The 13,843-nt window shown below is 47.5% G+C and overlaps 1 protein-coding gene across 1 annotated transcript in view; it reads left to right on the top strand.

The window, feature by feature from the left end:
- Positions 1 to 13,843, top strand: part of LOC138581135 (fer-1-like protein 4) — a 1,598,034-nt gene that overhangs the window by 530,224 nt on the left and 1,053,967 nt on the right. Inside the window, exon 15 of the mRNA XM_069652231.1 lies at positions 6,776 to 7,152. Within this exon, the coding sequence (XP_069508332.1) occupies positions 6,776 to 7,152 (377 nt within the window). The remainder of the gene's footprint in view (positions 1 to 6,775; positions 7,153 to 13,843) is intronic.

Raw genomic sequence — 13,843 nt, 5'->3', positions numbered from 1 at the left:
GACTGCAGCTTTTGGAGTGAGATCCTGGATGTCACAAATCCTCTGCTCTTCCACTAAGAGTCTCTGGTGAGTGTCCTTCCACTTGTCCACTATGGATTTTAGATATTCATTGGTGATGTTAATTATTGGTTCTAGCGCTTCAACCTTTTCTAAAGTGCTCTCTAAAAGATGTTCCAGATGAGATTAATTGGGAGATGTGGAGCTTATTTTTTGCACGCTTGGGAGAAGCTGTGACACATGCCTGAATAATATCCCATCTCAAACAGGTTGTTTCTTTAAGGTGACCAGCTAATTAGCTCTAAGGGTGTGCCAAAATCTATGATTGGGAGCAAAAACTGTGTGCACTAAGTAATGGTAGGGGCATGGGCTGGCCCATCTGTATGGTGAATATTTTAGATAGATTGTAAGAGGAAATGACAAGTGAGGGGCTGGGAAGGCAAAAGAGATTTCAAGGCAATTGATGTTTGTGATTAATCATGATGCATTGTAACCTTGAGAAGCAACAGAAGAGATGCTCATGAATTAAGAGGGAAACTATGCAGTTCACTCAACAGATTATAATGCACTCTGAAATTGATAACACACTAATTTTAATAGCCCACTCACCAATATATCTACCACATACTTCATTGGGGATCGGTAATTCGCCGTCTTCCCACCAGCAGAGCGGCCCAACGAGCGGTGCAGCCACTGCTGGGGTGGTGCGACATATGCGTCTGGCCGCAAGGACCGCCGTGGTGTACCGTACCCTGGTGGCAGAGTGCACTGCAACTGCAAGGCTCGGCCCAGGGTCGGTGTGGCTGGGGTTGCGCTTACCTACGGTGGTCGGCAGCGAGCTGTTGGGCACTTTCCAAAATTGCTCCAACTGCAGGGAGCGGTGAACCGGCAGTCTTTGGATTGCAGGGAAAGGAGATACCCGCTCGGGAGAGCCGGCATAGGAGCTACGGAATCTGGCTGGATATAGTAGTGTATGACCTTGCTGTGACCTGGCTTTGTGAAGCCCCATCACCAGGGGGAGTTTTCAGATTAACCAGGGAGGTGGCACTTACATGTGGAGAGCTGCGCTGTGGGGCTGGACACTGACTATTGCTGATCCAAGAGCCTGGCTACAATGTATATGGTATTGATCGTGCTGCCGTAGATGCCAGAGGCTCTCTGATTCCATGGTAGAGCTGCCTTGTGCTGTATGGTGAGAACACAAGTACGTTGTGCAGCGTTATGTCTCCATAGGAACCGGCACCAAGCAGGCAGCGCTGCAGCTCATTTCTGCCGCCAGCGTCTGGCTGCAGCCACCTTAAATGGCATGTGGCTGCGAGGAGCAGGGCTGTACCCAGAGGCGAAGAAGGCAGAGGAGGCTCAGTTACCTCTACCTGTTGTTGCAACCCAGAAGTGAAGGGTTTTATTTTTTAAAAGACTCTGAAGTGGGCCCATTCCAAACAACCTAGGTTGATGGAAAAGCACCAGCAGGAAACAAGTAGCCAGTTTCTGGGCACGCAGCCACGGATTATAAGGAAATATGGGGAGCTTCCTGGGCAAACAGTGGTGTCCCAGGCTGACAAAGGAGTGCAACCCCGTAGTAACATTGGAGGGAGTGTGAGTCACATTGCAAATGGGAGGTGACACCCAATAAGGAGTTTCAGTTGCCAGGTGCCCTGTGTGGTGAGGACTGCTGCTTGAAAGGCTGTAGCCTTGCTAGTACTCCAGTGGACTTCTTTGTGCACCTTATCGGTCTGTGCTTCTCTTGCTGCTAGGCCGCCTGGCACTTTTTCCTCGTATTCTGGAGCAGGGTTCATCTCACCTAGTTGCCTTCCTTCCTTCCTCCTTTGCTGCTGGAGTAGGGCAATACCCTGTGAGTTCATTGTGCATTGTGCAGTTTCTCCATCTCTTCTCTCTCCCTCCCTCCAACTCTGTGCACTCTCTCTCCATGGTGCTTTCCGTCTCCCCTATCTATTCTAACTGCTACTCTATCACCTATCCTACCTCTACCTCGAAGCCTGGAAGGAAAAAGTTCAAAAAAGATCTCATGGTCTCCAATCCAGGCCTGCCCATCACTGACACCTACGTCAATGCTTCTTCTAGGCAGACTGTCACAGATATTCTATTTGTCGTTCCCTCTCCTGAACTATGGATTCCTCAATTGGTCTCTGTCCTCTCGCCTTTCTCTTCATCACCCATTAATGGTCGCACCAATTGGGATGTACTCTTGGCATGCTTCTCATCCTCTAGCTGCATCATTAATGTCTAGCAGAATTGCACTGCCATGGCCAAGGGCTCTCAGCCCAAACTCCTCCTTCTTGATTGGCATCTTCCGTCACTCTTCAACTTCCTCCCTTCTCCTGTCACTCCTCTGTCTGCCACCCCTCTTGCCCCTTCACCACCAACGGCAATGAAGTGAGTGTCAGTTGCTGCTTTTGCTGCCACTTTTATTCCCCCTCGCACCCATTCAACGGACTCCCACACTGACTCTGCATTGCTAATCTTCGCCTCTCTATCACCTACAGCCTGGACATGCTTGCCCCTGTCATGAGGATCCATATGAAGCTTGCCTTCAAGCACAAAACCTGTTATGACTCCGACCTAGTGTCTCTTAAACGCAAGTGCAGAGTTGCTGAGCAGAAGTGGAAGGCATCAGGCACATCCTTTGACAGACTGGTCTGCCGCCTGCTCCAAAGGCAATACAGACTCTTCATCTGCTTGAAGAAGATGGCCCATATGCAAGCCTGCATCTCTGGAGCCACTAACAACACAGGCAAACTGGTTAAAATCTTCAAGGAACTCAACCAATCCTACTGCAGTCTCTTCTCCCCTGCCATCCCTGACCCTCTGTACTTCAATGGCCTCCCACTTTTTAGCCAAAACCAGGACATCCTGCCTTCAGTCTCCTCTACTCCCCTCCCTCCACCCTCCCTAGCTCTCAGGCCTCCCTTGGCCCCCCTCTGCCTTCCCTCCTACTCTCCTCTTTCTCGTCCATAGCAACAGATGAGGTCTCTAGACAAGTCCTCTCTATGAAAGTCTCCTCCAAACAGGTGATCCCCTGCTCCTCCAGAACTATCCAGGTCAACATTGCCTCCCTTGCGCCAACCTTGGCCAATTTCTGTAATCACTCCTTTGCCACTGCCTCCTTCCCGCTACCCCTCGACCACTCCCTTGTGCATCCTCTCCTCAAAAAATCCTATGCTGACCTCTCCTGCCTGGCTAACTACCACCCTTTCTCCATTACCCCCTTCCTGGGTAAACTCCTGGAGATACTGGTCATCTTCTAACTGATCCACACTCTGAATCTGTTGGTTGTCTGCACAACCACCAGTCTGGCTTCAGAGCAACCAGAGGCACGGAAACTGCTCTACTGAACACCTGTGATGACTTGCTCTCAAATATAGAGTACAATTCTCCATCCATTCTTATCCTTCTGGATCTTTCCTCTGTTTTCGACACGGTACAATCATGCCACCCTGAGAAATCGGCTCTGTGACACCTTTGGCATCACGGCCTGGCACTGGACTGGTTGGCCTCATTCCTCGCTGACCGACCTTCTCAGGTCCAACTGGGCCCTTTTCTCACCCCTGTCACACTCTCCACCTGCAGCATCGCTCATGGCTCTATCCTCTCTCTGTGGCTCTTCAAGATCTACCTCGCCCCTCTGACCCCCCTAATCTCCTCCTTCTCTCCTCACTTCCAGTGTTATGCAGACAACACGCAGCTCTCCTTCAAGCTTCCCTCGACTGCCTTCTCTTCCTCCTCTCTCATCCCTGACTGCTATTGATGCATGTTGTGCTACCAATGAACTCTACCTTAATGCCAATAAGACTGAGATGGGACCCCAGCTCCCTCCTTCTCTACTAGCCTCTGGCCACCCTCTATGGGTGCCCTCCCCTCACCCTCTTGTGAGACAAAAAACCTTGGTGTCATCTTTGACTCCTCTCTATCCTTCTCTCCTCACATCGCGGACCTTGCCAAGAAGGATCACTGTCACCTTCCCTCAGAAACTCAATGTCTCCAGAGCTCTGGTCTTCTCTAGGCTGGACTACTGCAACAGCTTCTTCCTCAATCTTCCTTTATCCTCCCTTCGCCCCCTTCAACTAATCCAGAATAGGAATGCAAGACTTATCCTTGGCCTCAAGCCAGGTACTGCATCTCTCCAGTCCTAAAATCTCTCCATTGGCTCCCGCTTCCTGCTAGGATCAAGTTCAAAGCCCTCTGCATCAACCATACAGCTTTCTGGGGCCTGGGACCTAGCTACATCCAACTCTGCCTCCCTAAATACCTCCCTGCTAGAGCCCTTGGTGTTGGAGCTCCAACTCTCTGCAGATCAGACGTTTCTCTAAGCAGAGAGTGGGGGGGGGGGCGTAGATCTCTCTCCTCCACAGGAGCTTCCCTCTGGAATGGTCTCCCAGCCCCTCTCAGATTTGAGACAGATCTCCTTAAGTTCCGGAAGCTCCTCAAGACCCTCATGTTCTCTTCTTCCTTCCCTCTCCCCCTCCCTTGTTAACACCTCTTTTTGCAACAGTGACTGGCTGCCTGGTTCCCTCTGAGTTCTATAGGGCACCAGACCCCTCCCGTCCAGTGCACCCCCACTCCTCACACTTAGCATGCGGACCCTCACCCCCTGCACCACATGCAATTCCTGGCACTTGCCCTCCTGGCCTCGCCTTATCACTCGCCTAGCCCCTGTGGCACTCTTCCCCTTACTCCTCTACCCCCTTTCATTTGCACTCTCTCCTCTTTACCCTGCACTTCCCTTCCCACCGTAGCACTGTGTATCTTGTGCAGACTTGCACCCCCCCCTCTCCCTCGGACTTCTTGTTACTGCACTTGAACGATCCAAATGCCACAAGGCCTAGTAGGACCATTATTATTATCTTTCTCCCTTGTTCTACTCCCCTTTTTTTGTCTTGTGGCCCCTTGAAACACCATTTGTTATATAGGCGCCTTACATATATCCAATAAATAAATTTATGAATTGCCACCTTGATGAAAGAGGAGGAGGAAAGCCTGCGAAAGAGCCTCACAAAATGATACTAATTGATTTTCTATAATGGTGGATTACGTCCAGCAGTGCAGCATCTTTGGGAAAAAGGATTCTCTTCAGCAACTATAACTTGACCACATGCGTACACTGCTTAAGACTTCTCTCATCGTGCTCATTGACATGAACATTTTTTCACTGAACTCTTCTTGTCAGTTGTACCTGAAATCAAATTAAAAGTTAAACTAACCAGTCTGGAGTACTACTGTTTATCCTTAATCACTTTCTGTTACCCATGTCAATTAAGAACAATGGATATATGTATGTTGTTTGTGTTGGTATAATTGGCCTCATGGGTGCTGCATGATGGTTGGTGAGTTATGGTGCCTACAGGAAGGCAGTGGCAGAGTTATGGTTGCATTCCCAGCAATTCATGCAGACTTGTAGGGCTTTGTTGTTTTCCACTGCAGCCATAGTATGATGGTGTTTTATCACTGACATTCTAATTTTTTTTTAAGGGAAACTTAAACGTAATTGCAGAACTGTTTTAAAGATATATGCTATTTTGCCTACTGTGCCCTCTGGGCAAATCCTTTAACCATCCTTTGAACACCCCTGGGCCTCCCGATGTGTCCATTGGGCATGACAAAGACTCTAGGCACCCCCAAGCCACCCAATGTTCCCACTAGCCACCTTGTACAGGGCAACACCAAGTCACCCAACACGCCCAATAGGTATGGCATTTGGCCAGGTGCAGTGGCCACCTTCCTTACAGGAGAGTTTTGGCCCTCCATTGAGCTACCCAATGAGGGTATCCCTACAAAATATGCCCACCAAAAATATTGCCATACATATGGCTGTTTGTCTCGCCATTGGCGATATTTTTGGGGAGGATATATTGTGGGAGCGTGGGTTGGAGGGTTGTCCCCCACACATTTTAAAATAATGCAGGGGCTGCGGGGTGTTTTGATATTTTTGTATCGCAATATTTTTGCGGGGATATTAACATGGAACCCCCAATGAGACCAAGCATGGCCGTGGCCATACCGATTGGTCCTTATTCGTCAAAGCATGGTCTTGAACCAAGCCCTGGACACCCCCCAAACCACCCAATATGATCACTAGGCATGGCCCCATGCCTAATGTTCACCTTGTTTGGGGCAGGACTTTTGGCTATGCTCTGGGCACCCCAAAGACATCTGATGGGTCCACTAGGCATGGCCTCTGTGTCAAACTCAAACCTATGAAAATAAAATTACAAAAATAATAAAACAAACAGTCAATCATAGTAGGATAATGAAGGGTCAAATCCATGTATGGTAGCACAGGGCATTAACGTACTTGCTGCAGAGATATGCTTGTACCATGCATGTCAAAGCTTCCCATCTCAGTAAGATAGCTTGGAGGATTATTGTGCTCATTTAAGTTATCTGTGTGTAATGTGCAATGCACAGCTCTCCCCATCAAAGCAGCAGTGGCCCTGCCCTCACTACTCCTGAGCACCCCACCACCCAACACCTCACAGAAAAAAACCTGGAAATTACTCTCTCCAATTTGCTGGTTATAAGTAGAAGAACATTTCAAAATGTCTCTATTAGAGAGTGCGAGTAACATATTCATAGTACCCATGTTTTCCACCTGCAGTAATCAGTGAATGTTGAATCCTTTTGGCATTGAAGGTTAAGCCCTGCTGAGGCACATGGAGCCTCATGACAGGAGTGGGTGGACTATCGGAAGGCTGAGTTCAAACCCAATAAGTACTAATGCCGAAAAGCTATTCTAATAATACCATACCTCTTTTTCCTGTAGCTGGATTTAACCCAACCTTCGGCCCTGCTTGGGTAAACCTCTATGGTTCATCGCAGAACTACACTTTGAGAGATGTTCACCGGGATCTCAATGAAGGCCTCGGGCAAGGAATATTTTACCGTGGCCGCATCCTCATGTCCATATCAGTGGAAATCTTCCAGAATAATTCCATGGCTGAGAAGAAACCTGCCATGGCCTTGAAACACGCCCTTAGCAAACTGAAAATAAAGAAGAAAAGTAAAAAATCAAAGGAAAAGGCAAAAGGAAAAGGTAAAGAGCAAAGCCAAAGCAAGCAGCAGGTAGAAAATGCAGAGGCCCAGGAACAGCCGAGCGAGGTCACAGTAGAAGTTGAAGATATTCTTCCGCTCCTCGCAGAGGTAAGTTGATTATAGATACAAATTGTGTTTTGTTTTCATATTAAGATTGGTATTAGTCTCTCTCTCTCTCTCTCTTTCTATTTTTTTGTGGCAGATTGTTATGGAAAGTGGGCGTCAGCTCTTGAAAGTGTGCTTTTACAGGTTTGGTGCAAATCCGTCTAGTGGTTGTTTTAAATCTTAGTGAAAGTGACCAAACACCCATATGTGATATCAGGGCTTGCCCAGGTTGTTTGCGGACCCACTGGATCATTTTCAGGTTCTCTATCAGCCAATTTACATTTGAGGACCCACAATGGGTCCACATATTTTGGTATAGGGTAGCAAGGTTGACTAGCTAAATATCGGGTTGGTTTGAGGCCAGAATAATGATCCAAATGGCAACTATTGTTATTTGCTGACTTTATGTACTGCAAAAATAAATTTGGACAAAAGGTATATTGCAGGTTAGGTGTCTACAAGGGGGTAAAATATGGAAAAGAAGGTGTTTCTTGTCCTCTGGAGGTCCTTCCCATCCTAGAAAGAGTGAGGTAGGCCCCCAGAAGCTTGTTATATGGTGAGAAAACAGATGGTTTTTGGGCCATAATTCATTCCTCTGGGGTCCACCACACCTTCCCTAAGGTGGTGGGTATACCCAGAGGGTTCAAACCGCGCTTGAACCCGCAGACCAGGCTCAAAACTGTAGACCATGGGCCTCATGACAAGTTTGCCGGTCCGGAAACAAGGGTGCGGTAAGATCACTGGCACCCTTGTTTCCGGACCGCCAATTACTTGTTTGCCTGCCAGAGCCGCTGTGCCTGACAGTTCCTATAGGTTAACAACAGTGCCAGTGTTTCTGTGTCCCCAATCCCATAGAGTCCTCTGGGACTCTTATGGGAATGGGGATTAACAAATTTACCGGCACCTGACTTCCCGGCTGCCGTACTCGTAATTAGCTGGTGGCACTGGGAAGTCAGGCACTGGTACATTTTTATGGGTCCGGCGGCAACCCACCATTCGCACTGGCAGGGTTACCGCCGGACCCGTCATGAGGTCCCATGTCTGTGGAGCTTGTGGTATCCATGGCTGCTGATGGAGCTTAGACCACTCACTGAGCAAAGTGGCCATTTTATATGATGGCAGGCCATGCCAAGTAGCCACTGCAAATTGCTTACTGGGCATGTGGTGCTATTAGTAGCCTGCAGATCCACCATTTCTTTGCATGGTGGGGGGTCCCAATGTATAGCTGAATGGCTTGGGCAAAGTGACCACTGGGCATGGCCACAGGCTATGCCCATTGCAATTTATACTGGCTTAGGGGTGGCTATGGCATGGCTATTGGTCATGCCCTAGGTAAGGTAGCCAATGGGCATGGCCACAGGACTGGAAACGATCTTTGTATTTGGCATTTTTATGGGGTTCATAAAGAAGTGAACATTTTGTGGCTATCTAAAAATTAAGATACAGGTATGCAGTGCATGGTATCCCCAGCCATGAGGGTGATGTGGCGGGATTGCTATGCTATACAGGATTGCTATGCTATGTTATGCTGGATTGCTAAGCTATGCAGGATTGCTGTGCTATGCAGGATTGCTATGCTATGATGTGCAGGATTGCTTTGCTACATTATGCAATGCTATTAGACTCTGACATACATTGAGGCCTCAGGCCTTCCATTTCACCTCTCTGGGCCTCCCTGGGCCTGCACTGCAGACAGGCCCAAACCCAGGTCACGTCAGACCTTCCCTTCCGCGTATTCTCTACAAGTTAGCATTAGCCCCATATATGGGAGATATAAGAAGGGGTTTCTGCGAATGCCGCTTATTCCCAATACAACACGATGTTCCTGCAGCACTGCGTCATAAGGTCACAAGGAAGATATCGACAGTTTATTTTACTTATTTGTTTATTTATTGTTCGCTTGTTAGGCGCTTATACAGCAAGTACATAGTGTTTCAAAGCGCCTACAGGGCAAGAGAGGGAACAAGGGATAGATGCATATTGAATACACAACAGAGATGGGGAAAGGAGAAGGACAAACCTACTATGCCCTGTGAATAATTCAGAACATGCAAGTGCAGCAAGGAAAGGGCAGAGGAGGAAGATGCTGGAGTATTCTTGCTCGTGAGTGAGCAACAGATGAAGTGCATGGAGAGGTAAGTGCTACACGGCCAGGAGCCGTGTTGGGTGTAAGTGCGAGCCTCCAGGCGGAGGGAGTGCCAGGGAAGTGCTCAGAGAAGACAGAAAATGGGACGATTGTGTTTGGGAGTTCTGACCCCCGATGGATGCATAAGGGCCCAGGATACCAATCACAGCAGCTGTGATCTTGGCAGAGGAGTGGAGATGGGAAGGAGGAGGTAAAGAGGAAGGTCTTGAGCTTCTGGAATTTAAGGAAGTCCTGCTCAAGGCGCAGATCGAGGGGGAGGCTGTTCCATAGTAGTGAGCCAGCTGAGGAAAGCAACCAACCTCCTGCCCGCTGTTTAGCGAAGCGATTTACACACAGAAAGTTGGTGCCAGAGGAACGTAGAGGTCTGGAGGGGGAGTATTTAGTGAGATAAAGTTTAAGATAGTAAGGACCCCAGGCTCAGACTTGCCAACTGCCTGTAATGTCGTGCCAAGTAACACCCCCATTATGATAGTACAGAAACATATTAGTGTTTGCCTATGATATGTTATATAAACCTGCAGGAGGGGTGAGACGAGGGAGAGAGCTCCTTTTGCCGGCTGCCTGAACACTTGCATGCTGCATGCTGTTTTTCCCTGCTGATAACTCTGTATGCTGTGCATTTTCAATATAAATCCATGAAGCTTGATTTACCACCCGGCTGTCTGATCTCCTTATGTGCTGCAAACTGAGGCTGGCCCAGGGGGCTTTATCTTGGCCGCCACAAGGGTATCAGATATTTTGTCCGCAATCGGATAAGCACATGCTACGATGTGTGTGTGCGTGTTGAGAGTTTGTGTTTGTGGTAGTGTGTATGTGCGTTTTGTAGGTGTTAGGAGGGCACCTGGCAAAATGCGTGGCATCGAATGGAGGGGGCAGGGGCATGAATTAGAGTTTATCGGGGTATAAGACCCCTGATTCAAAAAGGTGGGGAAGGGTGGAATAGCATGGAAGAACTCACCCCCCGCCCCCGGCCCCCAAATTGCCATACTCCCTGCCATTGAAGGGCACACAAAATCGGCCTTCTTTTGGTATTGCCTTCAACAGTCCAGATTATGACTTAGAGCCACCAGGAGCTCTTTTCAACCTGCATTAAAACCTGTCATTAAACGAGGAATGTTTATTGCTATTATTTTGCATGTCAGAATATAGCATGTACTATTCTTCTCCAAAGATTGTGCCTCTTTCACAGTTCTTTAAGTTCCATCTTATTGGTCAAAGTGATATAATCTGTTCCCTCCCAATATACTTTGCTTTGGTATACCGTCTTTATAATGAAAAATGTATAACAAATGAATTTATAACGAAAAATATATAGCGAAATAAAATAACAAAAATGTATGTGGGGTGGGGTAAAGGGTTACATCTTGTGGAGAAACTGCTAGGTGCGTTTTTAGCTGGGGGAAACAAGGGTTGGGGCCGGACCCCCCAAAATAAGAAAAAACAATGTTATGTTTTGTCGTTATTTATTTTTCATTATATGTGCATTCGTTATAAAATGATTCGTTATAAAGACATGTAACCTTTTCATTCTATGATGTCTTCTTTCCTCCAAACTTCTGCTCCCCTTACTTCCTCCTTCCTACTGCTCCGTCACCCTCCTTCCTTCCTCCTTGTTAATGTGTCATGCTTGTGATCTGCAATTGCAATCTGGGTTTGTGTTTGACTGGAGTCCTTTGTAGAATATTGTACTTCAGATTTCTTTGAGAGTTTGTTGTCAGTTTCTACATAGAGATTGGCAAGAGTGACTAGGCATTGGGGGCTCTGACAGGCACTACCCCAGGTTGACATCATGACTTGTATGGTCTCCCCTGGCCACCAGGTTTCCCCTTTCCCCATCAAACGACTTAAACTTGGGACTAAAAGGGGCAGATATGTTCTAGATATGTGTCTAAGAAACGTCCTAGGTGCTGTGGTGGTTCAGGTTTGGCCCTCACTTGTATATGCAGGAATCTTCTCAGCTCAAACCATATGGGATAACAGGGAGATGGTCAGTTCCATTGTCTATGTGCAGAAGCGGCATCGCTGCTGTGCATGTCCACACAGGGAGCAATGAGAACACCTGTCCATTGTTTGTGTGTGCAGGGGATACCCCTGCCACTGATCCTCAGCACTCAAGTGACTCTCATTGGTGTGCCAGACAAACTTGCTTATCTGTTTGTATAGAGCTGCCTTAACTCTGAGGCAGTCCTTTCTGTACCCAGAGAATCCATGCTATTTCATTTTGTACACCACTGAGGTGTTTCATGTGGGGAGATTTAGGAGCATAACTGTCGGCATGCTTCTGTGAGTGTCCCCAAAATCGATACACCCAGACCGCTCACTCCTGTCTTGGAGATGTTTGGAACCACTCTCATGTAACTTATTCGATACTTGCATTTTGGATAGATTCAGGCATGCAGGAGCATCTGCAGGTTCACAGAGAGTGTGATGAAGATGTAAAAGAATAAACAGGGACACAGAGAGCCTCATCACGAGTTGGGCGGTAACGCCAGCACTAATAGCGCTGGCGTTATCTGCCCTACCGCCAAACCCACCGGCGCTATTAGCGCCAGATCACGGGTTTGTCGGAACGGGAAATCCCCATTCCCCATTGAGCCCATTCGGGAATGCCCCATTCCCCATTGGGCTCAATGGGGAAATTTCACGCTCTTACCGCCGGCGGATTTCCCGCCGGCGGTATGAGCGCGAAATTTCGGCGGATTTCCCCCAGCTAAGAGCTGGGAGGGAAATCAGCCGATGCCGTGATTTGGCAGACCCTTAAATGCGGCGGTAATAGCACTTCTGTCGCATTTAAGAGTTACTGCCAAACTCGTGACGAGGCCCAGAGACTGGTGAATTAAGCCATGGATGCATCTGAGAACAAACTGCTGTAATTTACAGATTACTGCCCACTGGTCTGATCATAAAACAAATGGGAACATATCTAAATAGAAGCCCAAAAGAAGCTGAGCCTAGAAATGGGTGACAAAATGGTACAATACACACCTTCTTCTCGGACATCAGGGGCCCAGGACATCCAGGGCACAACAGTAAAGAGAAGAGAATTCCAAAATGACAGGTCAGCCTTTTAAAGGCTTGGCCCATCACAATAAACTCAAAACACACTTTGGTAAACTAATTAAGGTGCCCCAATCAGTGGCCCACACTCATTCACTGCCACAAGTGTAGACCCACATAGAAATACCAGTCCCAGGAGAAGGGTCATAGGACTATGTAGACTCAACATCTCAGCCAGGCAGTATGTATGTTTGGAGTATTAGCTGGTGGAGAGAGCAACTAGGGGATTGGAAAGTACAGAGAGGTGTTGGAGGAGGTTTGAGAGAGACAGCAGTTTGGATCGAGTTGCATAGCACGGAAGGAGTTGGAATGGAGACTTGCATATAGGGTGGAGTCATGAGGAAGTTGAATTGAGAGTTAAAGAGCATTTTGGGTTAAGCAGGAGATTGGATTAAGACATCAGAGGGAGGAGTATACCTTAAGTCATCAGAAGGAGAAGGAGTTTGAAGGAGATTGGAGATGAGAAGGAGTGTAGACAGGTTGGAGATGGGAAGGATATATAAGTTAAAAGGAGAAGGTTGCTGGAAGTCATCTGGACGAGGTTGCATTAGAGGAGCAGGAGGTTTGTTGGAAAAATTAGGAATAGGTTAGTACAGAGAAGGAGGTTGCTTAGCGAAATTGGAAGGAGATTGGTGTAGTACGGGTGCCTAGCATGGCTTCCCCATGTAAGATCAGGAAGAAAAAAAAGGGCAGGATTGGCCAAAGAAAGAGTTTAGGGACAGGCCCAAATTTGAACGAGACAAGCCCATGTTTGTTATGCGGGACGCCCAAACTCGGGGCTTCTGGTCCCTATGGCACTGCTGAAGATACAGCCACAACCATCACGGTGGTCACCATTGGACCTTTTTGTCCCATTCAAAGATGGTGTCTGCCATTCCTCGAACATCAATTCTGCCTCTGGCTTCTCGGCCTGATACCAGTCTGCAAAGAGGATACTGGACCAGCGCCTGACCGGTTGCAATGTTCAGATTCTCCTCGTTATCCAACACTCCAGTGACTTACTGGCTTCCTGTCTACTGCTTCACAACCTTCCTTTGTTCCCCTCTCTTATGCTTGTAATACCTTCCTCTGTGCTCTCCTGCATTCCTGCCCCGTTTTCTTTCGTGCTACTTTAGTCTCCCAATCCTCTGGCAATTGTCATCAGTCCAGTCTCTGCTGGATTCCTGCTTCCAGTAAAATCATCACCTCTAATTCCTGTCGTAGACTCCAGACATTGTGGAGAAGAGGGTATCCAGTTAATATGTGGAAAAAATAATTTCGAATGACAAAAATGTCGAAAACATTTTACCTACATTTTTTTTCGAATGTATTATTTTTTAATTTACATGTTTTTTTTGTTTCGTGAGTAAAAAAAAGGGTAAAATAAAGGGTGGGCTTGGGGGAACCCCCCCATTTCAAACAAAAAATAACAAAAAAAGACATTCAAAATTGTTTTTTTTTTAGGTACATTTTTTTCGACATTTTGACATTCGAAATTATGTCATTCGAAAT

The sequence above is a fragment of the Ambystoma mexicanum genome, chromosome 3p (genome assembly GCF_040938575.1).
Source record: "Ambystoma mexicanum isolate Mex_15411 chromosome 3p, UKY_AmexF1_1, whole genome shotgun sequence".
Lineage (NCBI taxonomy): Eukaryota > Metazoa > Chordata > Amphibia > Caudata > Ambystomatidae > Ambystoma > Ambystoma mexicanum.
Note: the sequence above shows the minus strand (reverse complement) of the source record. Positions and strands in the feature narration are given on the sequence as shown.